The 26,238-nt window shown below is 37.7% G+C and overlaps 1 protein-coding gene and 1 long non-coding RNA gene across 5 annotated transcripts in view; one reads left to right on the forward strand and one right to left on the reverse strand.

Moving 5' to 3' along the window:
• Window positions 1-19,722, forward strand: part of STAM2 (signal transducing adaptor molecule 2) — a 62,606-nt gene extending 42,884 nt beyond the window's left edge. For 2 of the 4 annotated variants that reach the window (XM_021076487.2, XM_013997328.3), the window contains 7 exons: window positions 2,083-2,177; window positions 4,508-4,590; window positions 4,727-4,814; window positions 5,806-5,860; window positions 11,570-11,723; window positions 14,251-14,420; window positions 16,316-19,722. In XM_021076487.2, coding sequence (XP_020932146.1) covers window positions 2,083-2,177; window positions 4,508-4,590; window positions 4,727-4,814; window positions 5,806-5,860; window positions 11,570-11,723; window positions 14,251-14,420; window positions 16,316-16,547 — 877 coding nt within the window. In that variant the 3' untranslated portion in view covers window positions 16,548-19,722. The remainder of the gene's footprint in view (window positions 1-2,082; window positions 2,178-4,507; window positions 4,591-4,726; window positions 4,815-5,805; window positions 5,861-11,569; window positions 11,724-14,250; window positions 14,421-16,315) is intronic. The other 2 variants (XM_084998647.1, XM_013997353.3) reach the window with 1 other exon arrangement.
• Window positions 7,153-26,238, reverse strand: part of LOC146395727 (uncharacterized) — a 31,187-nt gene continuing 12,101 nt past the window's right edge. Inside the window, exon 2 of the long non-coding RNA XR_014829041.1 lies at window positions 7,153-11,971. This is a non-coding gene — a long non-coding RNA (uncharacterized LOC146395727). The remainder of the gene's footprint in view (window positions 11,972-26,238) is intronic.

The following is a 26,238-nucleotide window of genomic DNA, read 5'->3' on the forward strand; positions in this document are numbered from 1 at the left end:
ATCAGTGGTGTGCTTTAATCACAACTCTTAAAAAATGTAGTATCATTCTCAATAGTAACAATTTATGAATAATCTGAGAATAAATAGAACTAACAAAGCTATCTAAGGACTTGAAATTATAAAGTATTTGAAGGATGTAAAGAAATATAAATATGTGTAATATATAAATATAAATGGAGAGAGCTACCATGTTTATTATGGTGGAGAAACCTTAATATTGTAAAGACTTAAGTTTTCCAATATTAATGCATAAATTCAGTGCATTTCCAATTAAAAGCCCAATAGGACTTTTTTTTTCCAGAGAACTTAAAAATATTTTAATTTTAACATTAATATGGAAAATGTGAAGCTATACAGTAAATAAAGAAGGTACTTTCCCTGACTAACATTAGGACATATTAACAAGCTATAGTACATAAATATGTAGATTACTGCAACAAAATGGAATCCAAAAATAGGCTCATGAGCAGATAACAGCTTGTTCTTTGAAAGATAAGCTATCATAAATCAATAGAAAAAGTGATGTACTATTAATTTTGCTGGGATGAATGGCTTGAATTAGCTTCACATATTACATACAATTTCATTCCAAATACAGACCTAAACATGGAGAGTGATATAAAAGAAAATGTGAAACTATTAAACAATTATATAGGAGAATAGATTTAGGAATTCCAGGATAGAGGAATGTTTCTTTTTTTACCAAGTGTAAACCAGAAAGTTTGCTAAATTTGATTACAGGAACAGACAACAACATGCAGTAAGAGAAATCATAAGCATATGCTGAAAGACAGTGACAATTTGAGAGAAGGTATTTGCATAATCCAGATAAACAAATGCTGTTCAGAATATGTAAGGAATTCCTACATGTCCATGAAAAGAGACAACCCAGTGGAAAAAAAAATGGACAGAAGATATGAAGGAGCAGTTTACAGAAGAGGCACCCTGGGCAGCCTGCAAACTGTGGATGCTTGGCAGTGCCAAGGAGCACAGCAGTGAGACATGATTTCTCCTCTGTGATATCAAGTGTTATTTGGACACTTCTGCTCAGGTGTGAGCGAAAATGACATTCCCACATGCCACTGAGGGAAAGGGGGATAGTGAATTGCCACAACCACTTTAGGGAGCATTTGGTAGTACTAGTAAAGTGGAAAATGCTTATGTTCTGTGGCCCAGCAAGTCCATGTCTGTGAATAAGCCTGGAGAATTGTTGCATGTGTACCCTGAAATCTAGAATGATTATTACCCCAACCTTTAATAAGGGTGAAAGACTGGAAATAGTCGAAATGTTCCCCTGCATGAATCATCCATATTTGTGTGATCTTTAAAAGGAATAAACAAGATATGAAAGGTATTAACAAAAAGTTTAAAGGCTCAGTAATGATTAACATTTATAGAGGTGGCTCTAGATATATAGAGATAACATAGATATTTGTGTAATAGAGTTTACATTTATGGTAACCGAATAAAATACACACTTGAAGGAAGGCGGCATACCAACTCAGCGGTGGCCGCATGATGGATGGATGTTGATAAAGGAAATTTCAGTGCTATCTGTAATGTTCGGGTTTTTTAAAGATCAGAATAAAATGTAAGTTACTAATTCATTCTAAATTTAAGTATGGGAGTATGCATGTTTATTTGTGCTTTTCTATGTCTCTTAAGTTTAAGAAGACCTACTTTTATTTTTTTTATTTTCGTTTTTTATTTTTTGCTTTTTAGGGTGGCACCTGTGGCATATAGAAGTTCCCAGGCTAGGGTTGAAATTGGAGCTGCAGCTGCTGGCCTATGTCACAGCCACAGCAATGTTGGATCCAAGCCACCTCTCTGCAACCTGCAACACCAGATCGTTAATCTACTGAGCAAAGCCAGGGATGGAACCCGTATCCTCATGGATACTAGTTGGGTTCTTAATCCACTGAGCCACAATGGGAATTCCCCAAGAAGACCTATTTTTAAATATAGTGGGGTTTGAACTAGTATTTCCAAAGTAGGCTAAATTTAATTTTTGTTTTAATTACTCTTTACACTAATGTACTGAAATACAGAGTAGCAAATGACATTTTTGTATTACATTTTCAGTGATGCCAATTGGTGGAAAGGAGAAAATCACAGAGGAATAGGACTCTTCCCATCTAATTTTGTAACAACTAATTTAAACATAGAATCTGAGGCAGGTAAGTTAAAACTTAGGGAAGATTAAATCTACTGAAGTTTTTTAAACTTAAATTTTATGGTTCAGTTTGGAATATAAAGTAGATTGGCATTTTACCGTTGTTTTAAGTCACTTATTTATAGGCAATACAATTTAACCTACTTCTTACCAGGTTAAGGGGTTAACTTTTCCCAGGTCATTTCCAAGAGTTATTTCCTTATTGTATTTTAAATCATTTGAGTGTTAATATACATAGGTACATGTAAGGCATAAAAATGTACATGCAAGGCATTAAAATGTACATAGGTACATATAAGGCATAAAATACGAATGTAGGTATTTAAATCAACCTAATTATGGTTTCAGAGGCAGTTTGCATTTGTTCAGTACAAAGAATATTTTTTTTATTCATCACTGAAGCACAGTACCAAAGTGGGTAGGTGGTGGGGTGGAGGTTGGAAGACTGGTTCACAAGGGCTGAGTGTGATTACAAGGGGTTAGGAGTGCTCTTTAAGTTTTAGGCTTTTCCTCACCTTAATTTGATTCTAAGGAACACAGAATAATAACAAAATAATGTGATCCAGACAGTAGGTTCCTAATTCATATCTTCTAAACTCCACTCAGTTTTGCAGCCATAGACAATTCTCAGCTGCTGCCAAACATGCTGAAAAAGCTTCCATTTCTTAGGCAGGCTGGGAGTTGGGTGGAACTGAGTGTAAAGAACAGCTATTAATAATGCCATTAATGGTGAGGACCAAAAATAAAATTACTCAGTAGTGTGTCAGTATTAATTTATCAAGTGTTGTGCAGAATCCTTTGCTTGCACTGTTTTAGTTAATTCTCACAAGTCTTTGAGATGGGTACTTTTGTTACTGCATTTTAAGGATAAGGAAACTGAGGTTGACCTTAACGTGGCTAGTAGATGATAGAGCTAGGATGCCAAGGTCAACCAGTCTGCCGTTAGAATATACCTGTACTGACTCACTCCTGGACATATTACAGCTAATCCTTATAGTTCTAGAGAAAGAACTTCAGTTGAAGTCTCTCTGCGTTGTGTTTAACATCGTCTTTGTATGGGTGGAGTGATGCATTCAGTTAAAATGAAATTGAGATGAATACTGAGTACTCTGCCAGTATTTATACTTTTTATTCCTCTCGTCTGACTCTGTAAGTAGGTATGAAGATTGAAGACATTGGTTTTAATAACTTGATAGACCATGCCCAAGGAGTCCTATACAAGTGATTTCCCCTTGGCATAGACTGAAGAGATTGAGTGGCAGTTGTATAAAATGTCCTGGGTTTTCAGAAAATCCTCATGTTATGCTGAGCTCTACTCCTTAGGGCATGTATGAATGACAGATATATGAAATGAGTGGCTAACTGTTTTGGACTTAAAAATTCTTTGGTTATATAGATTTTTATTATGATTTCATTTCTACCAAAGTTTACTTTGTTAAAATATAGTTCATTATATCAGTACTACATTGAGCATTTAAATAGTTTTCTGGAGTTCCCGTCGTGGCGCAGTGGTTAACAAATCCGACTAGGAACCATGAGGTTGCGGGTTCGATCCCTGCCCTTGCTCAGTGGGTTAAGGATCCAGCGTTGCCGTGAGCTGTGGTGTAGGTCGCAGACGTGGCTCAGATCCTGTGTTGCTCTGGCTCTGGCGTAGGCCAGTGGCTACAGCTCCGATTCGACCCCTAGCCTGGGAACCTCCATATGCCGCGGGAGGGGCCCAAGAAAAGGCAAAAAAAAGACCAATAAATAAATAAATAAATAAATAAATAAATAAATAGTTTTCTATATATTTTTAAGTTATTTTTCAGTCCTCTCTTTATGAAAAGTTTTTTTGTGCGTGTGTTGCTTTAACTATTATCAGAGTTAGGTTGAAATCAAATAACCTTTTTGTATATATCAAAAATAATTTTGTATAGCCAGGAAAGAATGTAGGAGTTAATTCCTAAATTAGCTAAGTAGATAATATTCTGTCTACTCTCTTATACATTTGTTTACCCTCTTGATAACAGTGTTCAGGAAAGTGCCTGTAATGAGTCCCCATTAATACTGCTTACTTGTTCCACTAGAATGTAAGTTCCGTCGGAGCAGAGATTCTAGATTGTTTTATTCATTAGTATATTTCCAATGCTTAGAACAATAGTAAGGGCTAAGTAAATAGTTGTGGCATGAATGAATGAACGTATGTAATAATGTTTATTGATTATGAAATGTGATGATTATTCAAAGGCTTTCCTTTTTTTTTTTTCTTATGGATGATCACGGGCTACTTATAAATTAACGATTAATACACCAAAGTAGTTGCTGAGAAACTGAAAGTTTACTTTATTTCCGTAGCAGCTGTGGACAAATTGAATATAATTGAGGAGGAGGAGGAGGAAAATAAGAAATCAGAGCCTGAGCCTGTTTATATAGATGAGGTAGAGTCCTTCTTTTGTTTAATGGTTAAACTATCAAGATTTTTAAAATGTGTTGTCCTTGAGAATGCTTCAAAGAGTAAATTTTATATTCATTGAAATTAAAACTCTTTGTAAAGTATCCTGTTAACTTTTTTAGGATAAAATGGATAGAGCCCTGCAGGTACTACAGAGTATAGATCCAACAGATTCAAAACCAGACTCCCAGGACCTCTTGGACTTAGAAGGTACTAAGTGAATATTAGGGATCACTTTAATGTTATTGAATGTTTTAGCTATTCGTAATGTCTTAAATTTCTTCTACCTTGGGTTGCTTCCAGAGATTAGAAATCTCTAAAGGGAAATAGACTAGTATAGCAAAATAGTAAACATATTACTTGGAAGGTGTTGCTCCAACCCTCCTATCCTGTTCAATAAGGAAGTATTTACTTTTCCATAAGCCCATTAGTGAAATTTGCAGTCCAAAAAAGGACAGAATTAAAGATAACAGCGTATTAAATTAATCGAGTCAGAATGTTAGAAATTCTCATTCCTCTTTTAGTTCTCTTGTATCAAAGTTATACATGATCTGTGTTAACTTTGTAATATAATCATTTGATGCATGCTGGTGTATCTTTTTAGTCTCCGAGAAATTTGAAGCAATTAAAATAAATGTTGTTATGCCTTTTTTAATCCATTGGGAGAACAATCTCTGTGATAAATGGATAAATACTATTAAATTTTTTTAATAGAAGAAAGTCTGGTTATGAATCTAGATTATTGTGCTATTAATTGTATCAGTGTTTACATTTAGACATATATAAAATGTTTAATTTTGAAATGGCTTAAAATAAGTAAAAAGTGTTCATATCTATTATGTACATAATTATATATTTTATATTCTATCACTCAAGTTCATTTTATTCTAGCTAATAATAGTTTTCTAGATATTTTTAAGATTTTTGAGGTAATTCCAAATTTCAGTGTACTGTAAACACACTTCCAGAGGACATGGTGGGGTTTCTGTTCTGATTTTGACTTTGTCCTGGTCCCATGACATTAATATTGGTCCTGAATAGAATTAAAGTTAGGTCTTTTATATTCCTTTCTCTGGTGTAAACTTAATTCTCTATGTATTTTGCATGGTGTTGCACATTGGTGCTCTAGTGTTAAAAGTTACTGAAACTGACTTAAACTGGTTTTTAGTTTCCAGATTTTAAAATATTTTTGTATTTACAGACATTTGCCAACAGATGGGTCCAATGATAGATGAAAAACTTGAAGAGATTGATAGGTGAGATTCTTCATGCAGCAAGTAACAAGTTTAATTTTCTTACGTTTACTTGGTTTTGGCAGAATTTTAAGCTAGGGAGTTTTTGTGAAACGGTTTAATCTTTTGAAATTGTTTCTGTTTCCAAAACTCTTACAAACTGATAGCAGGATGGTACTTTTAATTTCAGTAGCAATTTTTTTAATGGCAGTAGAGTACACATAGAACAATGGACTCCTGTGGTATATGGAAGTTCCCAACCTAGGGGTCGAATTGGAGCTGCAACTACTGACCTACGTCATAGCCATGGCAACACCAGATCCAAGGGTATCTTCAGCCTGCGCTGCAACTTGCAGAAACACTGGATACTTAACCCCCTGAGTGAGGCCAGGGATCAAACCTGCATCCTCTTGGAAACTACATTGGGGCCTTAACCTGCTGAGCCACAGTGGGAACTCCTGGATTCCTGTTCTTAATGGTACCAGTGTTCATTTTCTTACTTGGGCTGGAGTGGAGGGGTAATGAATAATGAAAGGGAAAGTTGTTGAATACAGCACAAAATGAGAATAGGGCTCTTAAGCAAGCATTGCCTTGTTTATATCATGAGAAGTAGTGTTTGTGAAGCTTTCAAATGAAATGTCCTTTGTATTTCTGAGTCTAAAGCCAGTGTGCATACCTTCTCTTCTCATATTTCTTCCTTGTATTTCTCTTGTCCTTTTAAATTTCATTATCCCATCTAGTCTTACTCTTCTTAGGAATAGTAACACTAAAGAACAGACTGTTAGGGTTTCGAGCTTCTATCTTAGTTTTGCCTCCTTCTCTTATTCTTCTGAACTTTAATCTTAAGTCAGAAGGAGTTGGTGTTTAGTGTTCCCTCATCATTCCATGCTAGAGTCTGTTTACTGAACTTGTGTACCAAACAGTACAAGGAGAGCAGGAACTGCGTAGCTCAGTAAAGCTGGGGAAAAGATTCAAAAAAAGAACTGGAATTACTCCTTATCTGCCTTTACCAGAGTGGTAACAGCAAGATTTTTTCAAGTCACTGAAAATTGTAATCTTGTTCCCTGGGACATTTTGTTTTTGTTTTTGTTTGTTTTTGTGGGGGGTTGGATTGTTTTTAAGTTTTATTGACGTATAGTTGACCTACAGTGCTATGACAATTTCTGCTGTACAACAAATGGATCCAGCTACACATACATACACATCCATTCTTTTTCAGATTCTTTTCCCCCTGGGGTATTATTTTGTAAATTCATTTTCATTTTTTTACGGAAATGAAAAATAAATCCCTGTTGTAATAAATGAAACAATTGTAGTAGTTTCATCATATTTTATTGGTGTTATTTTGGAGAAAGCATTGAATATCTACTTATACAACTCTTTGGTTTCAGTGCAGGCATGTTAATAATGGTCAGTGAATAATCAAATGGGAGAAGATTAAAAAGAAAAATGGTCAGTGTTACATTAGCTGTGGCTGGGGTGCAATTATATAAACCTTACTGGAGCCTAAAAATAATCCATATCTTTTAACTTAGCAATTTCAGGCCTATGCCACATACATAAATATATATGCAAAGATTTAGCTCTTAGAGTATTTTTCATAGTGTTATTTATAACAACAAACTTGAAAGTAACTAAAATGTCTTTCAGTATGAGATTGGTTTAAAAAATTATACATCCACATATTCTACAATAAAAAGCCGTGTCATTGACAAATATCTATGTAAGGATGTCATACTACATAGTGAGAGAAAGAGAACATATGACAGTATAGTTTTATTTTTGTTTTATTTATTTATTTATTTTTTGCCCCCCCCCCCTTTTTTTTAGGGCCACACTCGTGACATATGGAAATTTCCTGGCTAGGGGTCAAATCCGAGCTAATGCTGCCAGTTACAGCCACAGCCACATGGGATCTGAGCCACATCTGCAACGTACACCACAGCTCACAGCAACGCCAGATCCTACGCCAAGGATGGAACCCACATCATGGATCCTAGTTGGGTTCCTTAACTGCTGAGCCGTGAAGGGAATTCCCTAGTTCTATTTTTGTTGATAAAAAGAATATTTTCAGAGGAAATGGTCTAGAACAATTAAAAATTACAGTGATTATTTCTTCCTTTGTCTTTTTTTTTTAGGGCCGCACCTGCGGCATATGGAGATTCCCAGGCTAGGGGTCCAGTTGGAGATGAAGCCACCAGTCTATACCACAACCACGGCAACTCGAGATCCAAGCCTCATCTGTGACCTACACCACAGCTTACAGCAACGCCGGATCCTTAACCCACTGAGTGAGGCCAGGAATCGAACCCTTGTCCTCATGGATGCTTGTCAGGTTCGCTAACTACTAAGCCAGCTTGTCAGGTTCGCTAACTACTAAGCCAGGTTCGCTAACTACTAATAATCACTCCTAGAGTGATTATTTCTGATATGAGTTAATTATTTGAGAGCTCACCTGTTAACCAGTTTTCTCTTCAATTTCAGTTTCTGAATAGGCCAGGTGGCATTTTCTGTTCCATGCCCACTGACTGCAGATGCAGCTTCTCTTCTGGAAAATACTTACTGTTCTTCAACAAATTTTTATTGACTATTTACCCTTCTCAATCACTCAGAGTTGAATAAAATATTCTTTCATCCCTTGAATGGATCATCATCAGTTTGTTTTTCCTAGTAAGGAAAGCTTTACTGTCAGAATATTAAGTTTTACATTTCATTTCTATCTGTCATTGTACAGAATGAAATTTTGTAGCATTTATCATACTGGGAAATTATATTGGATAAATATGTAAATCACTCCAAAAAAAGTATAGGTAGAGTTATTGAAGAGAGATCAGTAGTCTGAACTTAACTATGTTCCAGGCTGTTCTAACAGTCTTTCCTACTGCCTTCCAAAAGTCATTTCCTACCGTCTCAGTCAGATGGCCCTTTTCATCCTTCTCCTGTGTACCCTTCTCATTCCTTTTGCTTGCCTTAATTCATGCGGCTCCATGGACCTGGCGTAGGCTTCCTTTTTTGCTTGGCCTATCCATCTGTCCTCAGGTGACAGCTTAAGTCCTAGCTTCTCCATAAAGCCTTTTCAGTCAGATTAATCTCCTCTAAACTTTTCTGTTCCCTGTTTCATTTATTTATTTATTTTTAATTTAAAAATTTTATTACTCAATGAATTTATTACATTTATACTTGTACAGTGATCATCACAGTCCAGTTTCATAGGATTTCCATCCCACAACCCAAGCGCATCCCCCCACCCCCCCGAACCGTCTCCTTTAGAAACTGTAAGTTTTTCAAAGTCTGTGAGGCAGTATCTGTTCTGCAAAGATGGTGTCCTCTTTTCAGATTCCACATGTCAGTGAAAGCATTTGATGTTGGTGTCTCATTGTCTGACTGACTTCACTCAACATGATAATTTCTAGATCCATCCATGTTGCTAAAAATGCGAGTATTTCGTTCCTTTTAATGGCTGAGTAATGTTCCATTGTATATGTACCACATCTTCTTGATCCACTCCTCTGTTGATGGACATTTAGGTTGTTTCCATGTCTTGGCTATTGAAAATAGTGCTGCAGTGAACATCGGAGTACATGTGTCTTTTTGAGTCATGGTTTTCTCTGGATAGGTGCCCAGGAGTGGGATTGCTGGATCAAATGGTAATTCTATTTTTTGTTTTCTGAGGAATCTCCATGCTGTTTTTCCACAGTGGTTGCACCAATTTACAGTCCCACCAACAGTGCAATAGAGTTCCCTTTTCTCCACACCCTCTCCAGCAGTTATTGTTTGTAGACTTTTTGATGATGGCCATTCTGGCTGGTGTAAGGTGGTACCTCAGAGTGGTTTTGATGTGCATTTCTCTAATAATGAGTGCTGTTAAACATCTTTTCATGTGTTTTTTGGCCATCTGTATGTCTTCTGTTTCATTGAACTTTGCATTCAATTATATGCTGTCTTATATCATTTGCTATTTTTCATGTTCTTAGCCTTGTCTCCCTAATAGAGTACAGTTTTTTTGAAGGGGAGAACTATGCCTTCTGTCTAATTTCTCTGTCCCAGGATAGTTCAGTCAAAATTTGTTACTACTTTGGGGTCATGTCTCATATCCTCGAAGGTGATCACAAGGGGGCGAAGTCATCTCCTGTGTTCCCCTGGTGTTTCATCAGCATGCTGGGTTATGTGGACCAGCTGCCTAGGGTTGATTCTTAGAGCCACATTTGTTAGCATGGACACTAATTTTTGAAGCTTCCTATGTGATTTGCAACTACCATTTCTGAAAATAGAATTTGACCTCCTTTTTGCAGTCACACATGCAAGAGAGGAACCAGCGCTTTTTATTTGTTTCAGACATAATAGTCTTTGATAGAGAAAGGTGGTAAGTCCTGATAGGACTCAGTCCAGGTCATGTATTTGGTTGCCCTGGGTCTGAATGCCTGTTTCTGCCTCTTGTGTCTTGAGTCTCTCTGTGTACACGCGCGCGTGCGCGCGCACACACACACACACACACACACACACACACACACTCACAGAGCTACATTTAGTTAGCAGACGTGTTTTAGGCCAGATAAAGTGGCTGTTTAACTTTTATGACCTTGTCAGTTTCAAGGGAATTCTTTATTACACTCAGGGAAACAGATATAACTGTACCAAATCAAAAGGACTTGCTTTGTAGTTCCTTTGGCAGAGTGGAAGATGCAAATTTGAAAATGTTCTTATTTGGACCTGGTTTTACTCAACTTTTTCAAAAGAAACCAATGAACAATCAGTAGAGACTAGTTTATGTAGTTATGTATGGGTTTTGTTTGCATTTTAAAGGAAAATTATTATTATTATTATTTTTGTCTTTTAGGGCCACACCCGTGTCCTATGGAATTTCCCAGGTTAGGGGTCTAATTGGAGCTGTAGCCACTGGCCTACACCACAACCATAGCAACTCAGGATCCAAGCCACATCTGCAACCTACCCCACAGCTCATGGCAATACTGGATCCTTAACCCACTGAGCGAGGCCAGGGATCGAACCTGCAACTTCATGGTTCCTAGTCAGATTCGTTTCCACTGCACCATGACGGGAACTCCTTAAAGGAAAATTATTAATTTTCTTTTAGTTGATCCTTTCATGAGTATAAGCAAATGAAAATGTATGTGATTTTGTTTGTGAATGTGCTTTTATCCCATTCATATTGCACTTCATAATACGCTCTGGGCCTTGCCTGAGTAAGTACTTTTTTCTACTGAGGTTTTTAATTAAGGCTTGTATTCTTCCTAAATTAGAAATTACTCTTCTTTGTAATTGAATTTTCAACACAAACCTGTAATATAAGAAACAAAATTTTCAATAGTGCCAAAATTCTGAGTCGACTGCATTTTACTAGATGTGGAAAGGACTTTCCCTATTTAGAAGTCATATCAGAATGATGCTGGGAGTTCCCTGGTGGCTAAATGGGCTAAGGGTCTGGCATGGTCACTGCTATGGTTTGGGTCACTGCTGTGGCATGGGTTCAGTCCCAGGCCTGGGAACTTCCACATTGCCATGGGCTTGGCCAAAAAAAAGAGTCCAATTAGCCCAGTCATTACATAAATTAAATACTTCCTCCTCCCATTTCCCCCTTTTGAATGTTCTTCCATAGTATATTAAAAAAACCTTTTATGAATAGAAAATGTGCTAAATTTAAAAAAAATTTGTGTTACTAAGTATGTCCTTAAAATTTTTGAAGAGTAGTAACATACTTTTCTTCTGTATTAGGAAGCATTCAGAATTGTCTGAATTGAATGTAAAAGTCTTGGAGGCTCTGGAACTGTATAACAAGTTGGTGAACGAATCTCCCGTATATTCAGTCTATTCAAAGCTGCATCATTCAGGACATTACCCACCTTCATCAGCTGGGGTTCCAGTGCAGGTGAGCATGTTTTTTGAGAACATCGTTCAAAATTAAAAAATTTTTTCAATTAAAAAATTTGCTTTTGGAGTTCCTGCTGTGGTGCAATGGGTTAATGTATCCAGCTTGTCTCTGTGGAGTTGCCAGTTCGATCCCCAGCTCAGCACAGTGGGTTAAGGATCCGGTGTTGCTGCCAGCTGTGACGTAGGTTGCAGATGCGGCTCGGATTTGCTCTCTGGCCTGGGAGCTGCTTTATGCTGTAGCTGTGGCTGAAAAAGGAAAAAAATATTTTAAGGGATAGTATTAAAATTTCTGTGGTCCATGAATAAAATTTTAAACTTCATCTTTGTCAAAAAAAATGTTGGCTAAATAATTAATGTTCATATCAGAATGATGCCAGGAGTTCCCTGGTGGCTAAATGGGCTAAGGGTCTGGCATGGTCACTGCTATGGTTTGGGTCACTGTTAGTTCATTTTTAACATAATAAAGAGCCCCATTAACTACATGAGGGGAGTTCTGCTTTTCATAAGCTTTTGTAAATACAAGCATAAATCCTTTATGTAGGTATAAATTCCTTTTGTAAGTATAAAGTATAAATCCTTTGATTTAGAACAGTGCCTGGCATATCAGAAGTCTTCCAGATGAGGTGCTGATGCTGTTCCTATTGCTCAGCAAGCAAAATTGGACATGTCTTTTAAATTTCTTTTAAGATTTCTTTGACTTATGTGATTACTAAAAGGCTTATTGAATTTATTTTGTTCTTAGATCATGGTCTGTATTTTCATAGATGCATAACTCAAATTGTTCAAAATCTATGCATGATGAGGATATGATGCAAGCCTGTACATTTAGGTTCCATGAGCAGTTCATGAACAGCATCTCTTCCAGGACTTACACCTCTTCTGTGCTTCCCAGCTAAAGTGAATATTTGTATTGATGAGCATCCGGTACTCTGAAGCCTTTTTCAAATTTCAGCCAGTTAGGGGTTGAATTCAGAATGAGCTTGGATGAACAAATTTCATATTGATTTATGATAAGTGGTATGTAAAAGATTGTGTGGAGGGGACACCAAGGAGAAAAGTTAAAATGTGGGTGCATAATCTAGATGACTTGACACAACATAATTGTTATGTAAAAAAAGAATAGTTACCATGGTAACTGTCAGACAAGATACATTTATCAAATATGCCATGTCTCGAACTTTTGAAAATGAAGAACATATGAGAGTAGAAAGGATTTCTGAGTGCAAAAGACAGCTGGAGTTTATTCAGTGTTGCTTCTGTTTTCAAAGAATTATTTGCTGCTGCTGCTGCTGCTGCTGTGAAAATGGAACAAAATAGAAATGTCTGCACCATTGTATTATAGGACTGTGTGTTGTATTTACTTCTTTGTGTGTCTGTAAAAGGCTGTCATTCCTATGTCAGGTTTCTCTGTTGCATGCTATTTACAATTTGTGTTTCACTAAATACAACTCATTTTTTTTAGAAGTTAGCTTTCTATCTAGTTTGATTCTTCACATAATCCTCTCGACACTATTCATATGTAATAGTATTTTGAGATATTCAGAGTTCCTATTCCAATTTGAAAAAAAAAGTTCACACTAGAAAAAGTTGGAGTACCACCCTGTTAGTTGTATCTGTGAAGACCATTCAGGAGCCTGCAGAAGGGTTCCCTTCCCACCGTTCCAGCCCCATTGTCAGTGAGCTGTTGTGTCTGCAAAGGAGGTAATATGATTGTACTTAGTATAGTAGTTGATTTGGCATTTCTAGTATTCTAAGTTTTCATGTCATTGGTCTTTGCTTTAAAAATAGCATAGTTTAAAACTGGAGCAATGATAGATCTTATCTGATATTTATTAAATGTGTATTGTTCTGAATGCTACATTTGGTAGGCTGATGGTAGATCCTGTCCTTAAAGAGATGTTATCCTGGAAATTAAGTAGGGCACGTATAAATATCCAGATACTTAGACCATTTTGCTATTTCTTGAGGAAACATCTCCTTTACCCACAATTCTTCTTTCCTTTTGTCCTATCTGTCCTGGGCAGGATAGAGGCATTAACAGGGAGGGCCTGTACCCTGCCTTGATACCGTTTACTCTTCAACTTTTTCTTTTATGTTTCATTCTTTAAAAAGAGTTGAATAAGTTGCCTTGAAATGGGGGTGAAGAAGGTCATCTCTCTGATGGTGACTTGAAGTGATACTGGGTTGCCCATCAAGGGAGCATATAGGTTTCTGTGGCTCTACAGCAAGACGTGTTACTTAGTAATAGGCAGCCTGGATGGAGTCCAACCTGCTCTTTGAAAATTCACCACCTCCCTTCCTTTCAACCCCCTGCGGAGTAAAAGAATAAGCAAGTAAATCATAAATTTCCATAGATTGGGCACTGTGATTAAGCTCTCTACTGTTTATACTAGAGGGGTGGAATCAGATTGCTCCCCAAAGAACTATAACATGTTATTTCATTTAAGTCTTGTAAAGTTTTAAAAGTATTGCTAGGCTGCTGTTTGGGAGATCAGTGAGTCCGTCTTTTTTTCTTTGGTTAATAGACATATCCAGTTCAGCCACATGGTGGAAACTATATGGGTCAAAGTATTCACCAAGTCACCGTTGCCCAGAGCTACAGCCTAGGACCAGATCAAATCGGTCCACTGAGATCTCTGCCTCCAAGTGTGAATTCCTCAGTGACAACACAGCCTGGTCAAACTCCATATTTAAGGTAAGTTGGAGAGCTGTGTTAATTTTGTAGGTATAGACATTAAATTTTCACAGACTTTCAGAATGAGAATAACTAGACCCTTCTTTTTATAATAATAGTGCCCTCTTTTGCTATTGAGATAAAAGTCTAGAACTGCACATTCATGATCCCATGAAATCACAATGATGCTGTTTTAGCTTTGCTGCCTGTATGGAAATGGTGCCTAGACCTGGCTTATAATCTGGGATCCTGGAACAAAATAAAGCTAACTGTCCCTTATAGGCACCAAACCAATAATATACTTAGCATGGTGCTGTAATCAGCCTACCAAAGTAATCCTAGATGAATTTTAGGAGCATGCACTCCTAAAAATCAAAAAATTTTTGTTACTTTGACTCTTACAAAAAGTGTGTTTGAGCTATGGAATTTGTAGTGTAATTTTTTATACTAACACTTCTGTTCTGAAAAACATGTTTAAATCTTGCCTTCTGGCACATAAAATGTTTATTCAGTATAGTAATATAATGATCTTTGAGGTCTCTACTCATTCTTATATTCCATGAGTATAAATTTTAGATATTATCTGGAAATTAAAAAAAATCTGGTCATAGTGGTGTTTAATTCAATTAAAATGTAAAAATGTTATCCTGGGTGAGACTAGAAATAGTAGAGAGAAAACTGGAGGAGTGTAGACATGAATACGCCAGTATCGAAGCAGTGTATTTAGTGCATTAAAAATATATCGGAGTTCCTGTTGTGGCTCAGTGGGTTAGAGACCCAGCGTTCCTCTCTGAGGAAGCAGGTTCTATCCCTGGCATCACTCAGTGGGTTAAGCTGCAAGCTGTGGCAGATGTGGTTCAGATCCAGAATTGCTGTGGCATAGGCTTCAGCTGCGGCTCTGATTCTATCCCTAGCCTGGGAGCTTCCATTTGCCGTAGGTGTGGCTGTAAAGAATAAAAAGTAAATAAATCGTATCTCTTTCACAAGACATGCTATAGTAATTACAGGAACAAGCAAAAGTCCTGCAGTTTGGTATGATTTTTCAACTTGGTATTTTGTTTTTGTTTTTTAGGTTTGTTTTTGTTTCTTTTGTATGGTGCTAATAAGTAAACTATAGGTCAGGACCATCTTGAGGATAGATTCAAGTCTCTACGTGGATTACACATTCTCCCTGCCTTTATTCCTTTTTTCTCTTTTTTTCTTTTTTTTTTTTTTTTTTCTTTAGGGCCACACCTGCAGCATATGGAAGTTCCCAGGCTAGGGTCAAATCACAGCTACAGCTGCTGGCCTGCACCAGATCCTGCACCAGAGGCAAGGCAAGATCCAAGCCTCATCTGCGACTTTTACCACAGCTCATGGCAATGCCGGATCCCCGACCCACTGATCAGGGAGGTCGGGGATTGAGCCTGAATCCTCATAGACGGATGCTAGTCAGGTTCATTTCCACTGAGCCATGACAGGAACTCCTTGCCTTTATTTTTATGTAGGAATTCAAAAGTGTAAAGAGTGTAAGGAAGAGTGGTCTCCTCTGTGCTGACCGAGAGAAGGGGGAAGAGAGAACAGAGGTTGAGGGTGTACTTGAGCTGGGGTTCTCTTCTCACTGCAGCTGGCGGGAGCAATCTGCATCTCCTCAAAAGACTTGTAAACATTCTCCAGGAGAGATTTTGGAGAAGACAAAACAGATAGGCCTTACAGTCTTTATTATTTCTTTTTGAATACTTTCTTCCTCCCAAATATAAAAATTACTTCGAGAGTGTTGGCTAGTTGGAGTGGTTAAATCCTAATCAGAATAGTAGGGCTATATACAGTTAAAAAGATGGAAAAGACGTTTTTATTTTCTCATGATGATTGACCTCTGACTATAACCTGAATAATGCGAAGTAAGTATGGTTTTCTTTTTAAAATTTTGTTTATAGCGCTGGACAAGACACTGTTTCCAATTCTGCGTATATGAACCAGAACTCTAACCTTCAATCAGCTACTGGTACAGCTGCTTACGCACAGCAGATGGGGATGTCTGTGGATATGTCATCTTACCAGAACACTACTTCCAATTTGCCGCAGTTGGCAGGCTTTCCGGTGGCAGTTCCAGCTCATTCCATTGCACAGCAGCAAGCAAATTACCATCAGCAGCAGCCTCTCCTTTAAAAACAAACGAAGCATTTTCTCGAAAGCCTTCATAATGTATTGCTTGACCCTTGTGATTCTAATCTGAAAATATTAAAAGAAGAAAACTTTTTTTTCTTCAACTCAAAAGACACATGAATAAATAAAGCACAAAAACTTATCGTACTCTGATAGGCCCATAAAAGGTTTTTTCAAGTCCAACTTGTTTGAAGTCAAATTTTCAATGAGAAGCAGCTTCAGGTTGCTTTTAGTTAGTTTTTTCTTACTTTCAAATCTCTCAGATCAGGATAACCAACAAGTAGCCTTGTAACTATGACACTAAACAATATGAGCTATGGCGTTCCTGCTGTGGCTCAGCAGAAACGAATCTGACTTAGGAACCATGAGGTTTTGGGTTCGATCCCTGTCCACACTGCGTGGGTTAAAGATCCAGTGTTTCCATGAGCTGTGATGTAGGTCGCAGACACAGCTCAGATCTGGTGTTGCTTTGGCTCCTGGATAGGCCGGTGGCTACAACTCCAATTCAACCACTAGCCTGGGAACTTCCATATGCCACGTGTGTGGCCCTAAAAGCAAAAAAAACAAACAAAAAAAACAATATGAGGTAGGAGCATTATAAAGAAACCACCATTTACCCCTAAAATGTCATGGTAATTAGAAGAGCACTAAAGCCTTTAAATATTTTTTTGTCTGCATATTTTTTTTCATTTTCCCACCCACCATTCTTTTAAGAGACAAACGTTTCTATATCAGCATTTCATTTCCCTGCATATTTACTTTGGCTCCTTAAATTGCAGTTTTGTTTTTGATACTGTCAGTTTTGCTCTCAGTGATGTGTTGAGTAATAATTAGCATTAATTATCTACAGAAGCAAGAGCACTTTGGGAGGAACAAAAATGTTTTGTTATTATCAGTGAAGACCATATAAATGCAGGTGTGTGATAAAGCATTTAGCTAGTCCCCCAGGCTTGCCAAAAGTGGGCTGAGGAAGGGCCCTGAAAACATTTCCATTCCTTGGAAAAAAAACATTTCTTTTCCTACAAGGGTCTTTGGCACTTAGAATTGCCACTGATTCTAATGAAGATATGGTCCACTTGTTTTTGTTTGTTTTTTTCTGTAGTGTAGAGTATAAAGATGCTGCACTTCCTTTTCATGGATTACATGTGAATTTGAGCTATGAGACATTCCTAATAATTTGATGGACTATATACGAACCATGGATGATGTGTCCTTTTATTGATGTGTTCTTTTAAAGAAGTGATTTGAGTACCATTCTGTATGCCAGACTGTTGAAAATTTTGGCTATTCCTTTCAGAAATAATCCTGAGCCTGTGGAATAATAGTAGGCAATGGATTTATTGGGAAGCCATCAAGCCAGTTTTCCTGAAGCCTGTGTTTTAAGTGAGTTTATAGTATTAATAGATTTCACATACCATAGGAGTTAGGTAATAAACCAATAAGGATTGTTTTCTCTTCTAAAAATGTGCATACTGCTGCATCATCTGCCAACTTTTTAGATAACACAAAGTGCAAATACATATGCATAGATACATGATATTCAGACTAGGAAAAACAATGGACCTAAGTTTAGTTTTTAAAAGGTAACATGCACAGAAGCAAGATTTCTCTATCGTTGAGGGTTTTTGGGGGGCCGGGGCGGGGGGGGAGCCGCATCCATTGGCATGTGGAAGTTCCCAAGCCAAGGATCCAATCCACTGTGCCACAGGAGAACTCCTTTATGTGTTTTTTGTTTTTTAAGAAAGCCTTGGTCTTTCTAAGAATCCATTTGAAGACAGTGCTCTGGAAATTTTTGTCATTTATTTATTTACAGAAATTTGATGTAAGTATGTTCCTTTTTCAAAGAAACTGTATCCTAAAACAAAATGGTCTTATACATACTACTTGGTCTATATTTAAAGGAAAAAACAAGCAGTATTTAAAAGCCCAATTTCTGTTACTGTCTTATTTCAAATATAAGTAACTGGAAAAAAAGTTTTAACCTTTCATGTCTCTATTCTGTTTTTTATCCAGTATTTTCCTTCCATGTGAATTCAATATATACTTATAAAAAATTCTAAAATGGCACCTTCCTTTTTTGGAAATGAATCTTTTATTCTTTAAAGAAAACAACATAAAAAAGCATTTACAGAGCTGCTCTTGAAAATAATTAATGTTTGCATATATATGGATATCTTACATTTTTCCCAAACAATATTTAATAAACAGTTATTTTAATGTTTGTGTAAATATTTCATGTATAATTGAGATCTTAGTTGTAAAACCTTAATTTTGCTTAAGTCTTTGAGCTAGAATAAATATTTCACACCTACGAAATTGGGATCAGCCAGTTAAATTCACCTAATATAGTTTTGGAATGCTATAACATGCAACATGTATATAGTGTATATTGGCATTTATCTGTGAAATTTTATACATCCATCCAGAATTTCTTCTCCCTTTTAAATTAAAATAATTTTATTTTTGCCATACTGTAATGAATTTTGTGTTGCAGGTTGATAGTATAAAATCTGTGTACTGAAATACTTTTGGTGTTAATAAGAAATACAGGATTGTTATTTTTCTTTTTCATGATCTTATGGATTATATTTATTTTAAGACCTGTTTATACTTAAATATTTTCTGCCAAAGGAATTGTCTAACATCAGATTTCTACATTAGGTTCATACATACTATTTTCTATGAAAAATAAAAATAACTTCTGCTTTTTCATATGAAATCTTGGTGCATTAGAAAGAATTCCTGAAAATTTATAATAAAATTAATTTTCACTAATGTAGGAAAAATTTCCCCTGGGTGTTAAACTATATGAAGTGGGATCTGTTCTTATAGTTTGGAAAATGTATGGTCTACCAACATTGTCTTGTAATTTGGTGATTTGACTATAAAATTACATGAACATTAAATAATTATAATATTTTCAACTAGGAGTTTATACTTGACTGACAACTTTCACTGTATATTTTGAAGATTGTTATAGTTTCACCATCTAAATTTTTAAAAAATTGTCTTTAGATTTTAAAAATATTATGGCTTAGGGATTTAAAAAGAAAGTTCTTCTTAGTAAAAATTGTGTCAAGTCCCCTGACTTCTAGGAGAGGATTTACTAAATTGTCATTGTGATGAGAAAGCTGAAGTTATTTTTGTAAGTAATAAATTATAAATAATATATCACCAATCTGTCATGCTTTTTTCTGTCAAAAGGCATTTTTCTTACATCAGTTTTAGTCAATAAGTAAAGGGAGGATTTAATTCTAGGAATTTGATTTTTTTGTTAATTCAATTTAATTTGTTTGGAAGATTACAGATTTATTTTTTAATAGAATTTTCCCCAGAAGAATTATTCTAATTTTACCAAGCCAAATTTGAATTTGCAGTTTTAAGAAACCCTGTGTCAAAAAGAGAAATTATGGAGGCCCCGCTGTGGTGCAGTGGTTAAGAATCCTAACTGCAATGACGTGGGTTGCTGCAGCAGTGCAGATTTGATCCCAGCCGGTGCATTGGGTTAAAGGATCCAGTGTTGCCATAGCTACAGGATTCAGTCCCTGGCCTGGGAACGCCATATGCCGCAGGTGTGGTCCCAAAAAAAAAAGAGAAATTATTTTGCTTACATAGTGTAGTGGGGTGAATAGTGTCCTCCCAAAATTCATGTTCACCCAAAATGTCAGAATGTCACTTCTTTTGGGAAGAGTCTTTGCAGATTAATTAAGGATCCTGAGGTGAAAGCATCCTGGCTTTCAGGTGGGCTCTAAATCCAATGACTGGGGTCCTTATAAGAAGAGAAAACAAGCACAGCAAGCAAGGCATGTGAAGATGGAGGCAGAGATTGGAATTATCCTGCCCCTAGTCAAGGACTGCCTGGAGCCACCAAATTGGGAGGAAGTAAGGAAGGACTTCCCTAGAGACTTCAGAGAGAACATGGCCCTGCTGACACCTTGATTTCAAATTTCTAGCCTCTAAAACTCAGAACAAATTCATGTTTAAGCTACTCTGAGATGCTTTGTTATGCAGCACTAGGAAGCTAGTAAACCTGGATAAAACTATACAGTGAAATCTGAGTACCAAGCATTCTGAGCTTTTTTTTTTTTTTCTTTTTTTTTTTCTTTTTATAGCTGCATCTGTGGTGGCATACGAAAGTTCCCATCCCAGTCTGGGGTCGAATCGGAACTGCAGGTCTACCCCACAGCTCTGGCAACACCAGATCTGAGCCACATCTGCGATCTCAGATTCTTAACCCACAAATCGAGGCCAGGGATCAAATCCACAACCTCAAAGAGACCACCTCGGGTCTTTAAGCTGCTAAGCCACAACAGGAACTCCACATTCCAAGCTTTTACAAGATTAAAATTGTCACGAGAGTTCTGAGACAAATAGCAATCTTTTATTTTTTCTAAAGTACAGTAAAATTGCATAAATATATGAAACTACCATAATCCCATTTTTAGTGATTTTTAAAAGATACCTACATTTCGGAGTTTCTGTTGCGGTGCAGCAGAAATGAATCTGACTAGGAGCCATGAGGTTGCAGGTTCAATCCCTGGCCTCGCTCAGTAGGTTAAGGATCCGGCATTGCCATGAGCTGTGGTGTAGGTTGCAGATGTGGCTCGGATCTCATTTGGCTGTCATGAGAGCGACAGCTCTCACTCCGATTGGACCCCTAGCCCAGGAACCTCCATATTGTGCAGGTGTGGCCCTAAAAAAGCAAAAAAAAAAAAAAAGTTAAAAAGATAACTACATTTCAATAATTTCTTTATGCCAGAGGCATAATAAGATTATAGTTTATGCATTTACTATTCATTCTTCTACCAATCTTGAGTAGTCAGTACTGGACAAAAGGAGGAATGTTCAAAGACAAGCAGAAGAACAGAAGAAACCAGAAAACTGGATGTCTTATTTCCCAGAAAGGCTAGTGAAGAACAGAGTTTTGTCCTTATTTTACACCTTTTTTTTTTTATATTAATGAAGAAAATAAAAGACTTCCCAATTTCTTTACAGCAAGTCAGTGACCTGTACTGATTACATTTGGTCCTGGGAGCTTGCTACCTTTTTTAAAAAAGTTGAGGTGAAGTCATATAAAATTAGCCATTTTGAAATGGACAATGGCATTTAGGTATGTTCACAATGTCCTGCAGCCACCACCTCCCAAAATTAGATCTTTTGCGTCTGTCTGCTTTCACTTAGCATAAGGTTTTTGAGGCACATCTCCACATATACCATAGTATATGAGGTTCATACAGCACATGCTTGGGCTGTTTCCACTTTTTTGTTGCTGTGGACGTGTGTACATGTTATTTGAGTACCAGTTTCAGTTCTTTTCGATCGGTGCCTAAGAGTGGAACTATTGAGTCATGTGGTAATTCTATATTTAAATTTTTGAGAAACTGCCAAATATCCATGCCCCCAGGAGCAATACATGAGGATTCCAATTTCTCTATATCCTCACCAACACTTATTTCCCATTTTTAAAAATGATAGCCATCCTGGTGGATGTGAAGTGGTAACTCATTGTTTCTATTTGTATTTTCCCAATTACTAATGATGTTAAACATCTTGGCATATGCTTGGCCATTTGTATATCTTCTTTGGAAAAATATGTAAGCCCTATGCCCATTTTTTAATTGGGTTGTCTGTCTTTTTTTTGGTTATTGAGTTGTAAGTTCTTTATGTATTCTGGATACTAGACTCAATAGCTACATGACTTGCATATATTCTCTTCCATTGGGTTGTTTTTCTTTATGATATTCTTTTTAAAAAAATTTTTTTAACAGCTGCACCTGTGGCTTATGGGAGTTCCCTGGCCGGGAGTCACATCTGAGCTGCAGCTGGGGCCTATGCCACAGACACAGCAACACTTGATCCTTAATCCACTGCGAGGCCAGGGATCAAACATGGATCCTCACACTGGGTCCTTAACCTGCTAGGCCTCAATGGGAACTCCTGGATATTCTTTGATGCACAAAAGTTTTTATTTTATTTATTTATTTATTTATTTATTTTGCTGCACCCACAGCATACAGAATTTCCCAGGCCAGAGACTGAACCCACACCACCGCTGTAACCAGAGCCAATGCTGGATCCTTAACCTGCTAAGCCATGAGGGAACTCCCAAAAGTTTAAATTTGTTTTTTCTTTTTTGGCTGCCCCACGGCATATGGAGTTCCCAGACCAGGGATCAGCTCTGAGCCACAGTTGTGACCTATGCAGCAGCTGTAGGATCCTTTAACCTACTGTGCTGGGAGGATTACTGAACCTGCATCCCGGTGCTGAAGAGATGCCCCTGATCCTGTGCACCATGGTGGGAACTCCGAAGTTTTTCATTTTGATGGAGTCCATTTTGTCCATTATTTCTTTTGTTGCTTGTGCTTTTGGTGTCGTATCTGAGAGATTTATTACCAAATCCAAGATCATAAAGATTTTATCCTGTTTTTGTCCAAGGTTTTATAGCTTTAGCTCTTATAATTAGGTTGTTGATCCATTTTGATTTAATTTTTGTACATAATGTGAGGTAGGACTCCAACTTTAACCCTTTGCATATGGATGTCCAGTTGTCCTAACACCATTTGTTGAAGGGACTTTTTTCACTCGCTACTTTTTTTTTTTTTTTCCCTTGCTTTTTAGGGTCAAATCCACAGGCATATGGAAGTTCCCAGGCTAGGGGTCCAATCAGAGCTGCAGCTGCAGGCCTACGCCACAGCCACAGCAATGTGGGATCCAAGCCGCATCTGTGACCTACACTGCAGCTCATGGCAACACCAGACCCTTAACCCACTGAGTGAATCCAGGGATCAAACCCGCATCCTCATGGATACTAGTCAGGTTTGTTACTGCTGAGCCACAAAGGGAACTCAGTGCCTTGTCCTCATCTGATCACTTCTGTCACAGAAGAAAGGGGACTCCCCTTTAGGGAACTACTCTAAAGGGGAGTCAGTGCTATCTTGTCAGGACAGAGCTCCCAGCAGTGAACACATATGTTGGGTGTCAATGTATAGACAATTTTTAGCTGTCACATAGATATCCCCCCCCCAAGTGATTTCAAACAAGTGCGTTGTTCAAATTAAAAAAAAAAAAGTGGGACATACAACCTCAGACAAAAATAGTCTTGATCATAGTTCTTTCCTGGGAAACCCTCTTCCAGGGATTTCTGCCTACATGTCCTTGGTCAGAACTGTATCAAAAGGCTATCCTGAGTGGCCAGTGAGTCTGGGAAGGTGAGTGTTTTGCTCTCTAGCCTCTGCATAAAGAAGGCAGTGGAGGAGACTGGGCATGAACATAGAGTGAGCCATCCTACAGTATCTGCCACAGAGATGGACTGTCCACATGTGTTTACAAACTAGTGTTACTATTTGTGTGCCTGATAAATTCAGATTCAGATCAGACTGTTGCTATCCCATGGTTAAATAGGCTCTTGTTAACAATTGTCTAATACGAGCCTACTATTGTCTTTAAGTCAATAAAGGCTAGAATTAATATATTTACATCTGACCTGATTATTAAAACTGAGACTTTTTTTTAACCTCAGGACAGAGAAAGCTCTGGAAGTGGAGATGGTGATAAAAGCTTCAGACTGCTCCTGTCTCTTCTATTTTGAAATGGAGGGAAAAATTAGTTTATTAAAATGCATTAATTCATATTGTAACATAGCTACTATCGGCTGAGGCTGCTAAGAACTGAATTTCCAAGGCTAAGGTGTGTTTGTGGCTTCACTGCACACTAACTGGTTGTATAACATCAGATATTGTGTCTTGGCTTGATTACAAACTTTTGGTATACATGGTCATTGAATCTCATTAGATATCTTAAGAGGTAGGTAAAGAGGTTAAGTAATCTTCAAAGGTCACACAGCTAGTAAGTGTCAAAGCCGGGATTAAGAACCAGTTTATTTGATGCTCATGCATGTGGTTTTCCCCTCCTCCACTCATCTGGCTATTACCTAGACATGATTGGTATATTAAGGTTGTCAGGTAAATATCTTGTAACAGCTTCCTTGACTGAAATTGACGGGGTCTCAAAGGGCTCATGTGGATATAAAATGCCTTCAGATGTGAGAATGCTCCATTAAGGAAGAGCATACAGGTGGCTGGATCTATTTAGTGTGTACTCTGTAGTACCCTTAGCTCTATCACAGAAATGGGCTGATGAGGCCAGAGCTGGATGCAAACAGACTGGTTCTCTCTGAGACTCTGTTGGGTTTTGTGTTTTCTGAATAGAAAAGAGTGAAATTCAAGGAATTGCTCTAAGACAGCAGGTGACAACTAATTGAGACTGATTTGAACTAGGAGAGTAGTTCTCTAAGCTGAAGCCTGGGGACCTAGCGTCCACACACATAGGCTGGTTTCTCCAAGGACCAAAGTGGCTGAGGAAGATCAGTTAGCCTGAGCTTGCAGTTCTGTGACAGTCTCAATAAACACCAAACTCGGAATCACATATTAGGTAGGGCCTTCATGATCTCACCCCTGGCAGCCCTTCTAACTTCTTCCACTTTCTCACGTACATGCTAGAGTCCAACCCCTAAACCCCAAATTCCTCAGGTGCTAATTTTGCTTTTTGGGGCCTGTGTTTGGCCCTGTTGTTTTTCTCTGCCTGAAATGCTTTTGATCACCTAGTTAATTATCTTTTTATGTGTCAGCCCAAATTTCATTGATTCTGGCTCCCAGCCCTGGCAGCACTTTTGTAGGTAACATCTTGTAACTATGTTATAGTAGTGGCCATGTTACATTGGAATGATCTGCCAGTGTGTCAAATGCATCTGCCTTTGAGTCAGAAACTATAGTTTGACTCATTCAATGTGCATTTCCAACCATCTTATTAATATTCCTCTATATGGAAATTGGCAAACAAGTTAATAGTGCTTGCCTTCCCAGACTCCTTTGCAGCCATGGGTGATCCAGTTAACACAGTAAGTGTCTGGGGGCGGGGCTTTCTAGGATGAAAGAAATTTTGAAAGAAAAGGCAAAAGCTTTTAGGAGTTCCTGCTGTGGTGCAATGTGGTTGGTAGTGTCTCTTCAGTGCCAGGATGCAGGTTTGATCCCTAGCCTGGCACAGTGGCTTAAAGGATCTGGCATCCTGAGCCCTGGCCAGGAAATTCATATGCCATGGAGCAGCCAAAAAAAAAGAAAAAGAAAAGAAAGAAAAGACTTTTGGCTTTTTTCCTCTTCTGGCTTAGAAGGCAGATGCAATGTCAGGAGATAAAGCAACCATAGGTAGACTACAGGCGGCTGGCTTGGCTGGCTTTTTTTTTTTTGGCCATGCCAATGAAATGTGGACTTTTCCAGGCCAGGGACTGAACTAAAGCCACAGCGATGACACTGCCTGATCCTTAACCTGCTAGGCCACCAGGGAACTCTAATCAACTTGTCCTAAACTCCAGGTTGTCTTAGACTCCAGGGAATATGGCATTATCCTAACTATCAAGAGACAAAGGGGCTAGGGTCCTGTCTAACTGTCAAGAAGGCCAATAGCTCTTTAAAAAAAAATCTTAGTGTCTCTATTATTTGATGAGCTCTAGTGCTCACTGCTCTACTCTGAGCCCAGGGATTGTAGCAGAGGCGGATTTCTGACTCCTGGCAGGAAACAGTACATCATATAGACCCTGGCTATGGGCTGCAGAAGGAATGAGTGGTTAATAAATAAAGGAGTCACCTAGAAGGTTGAAAGATCAGAGCAGATAATTTGGGCAAGTAACATTAGCAAGTGA

Source organism: Sus scrofa, chromosome 15, assembly GCF_054392235.1.
Source record: "Sus scrofa isolate SSC_HxYL_T2T_F1_AM1 chromosome 15, Sscrofa_HxYL_maternal_Yorkshire_Landrace_v2.0, whole genome shotgun sequence".
Taxonomy (NCBI): domain Eukaryota; kingdom Metazoa; phylum Chordata; class Mammalia; order Artiodactyla; family Suidae; genus Sus; species Sus scrofa.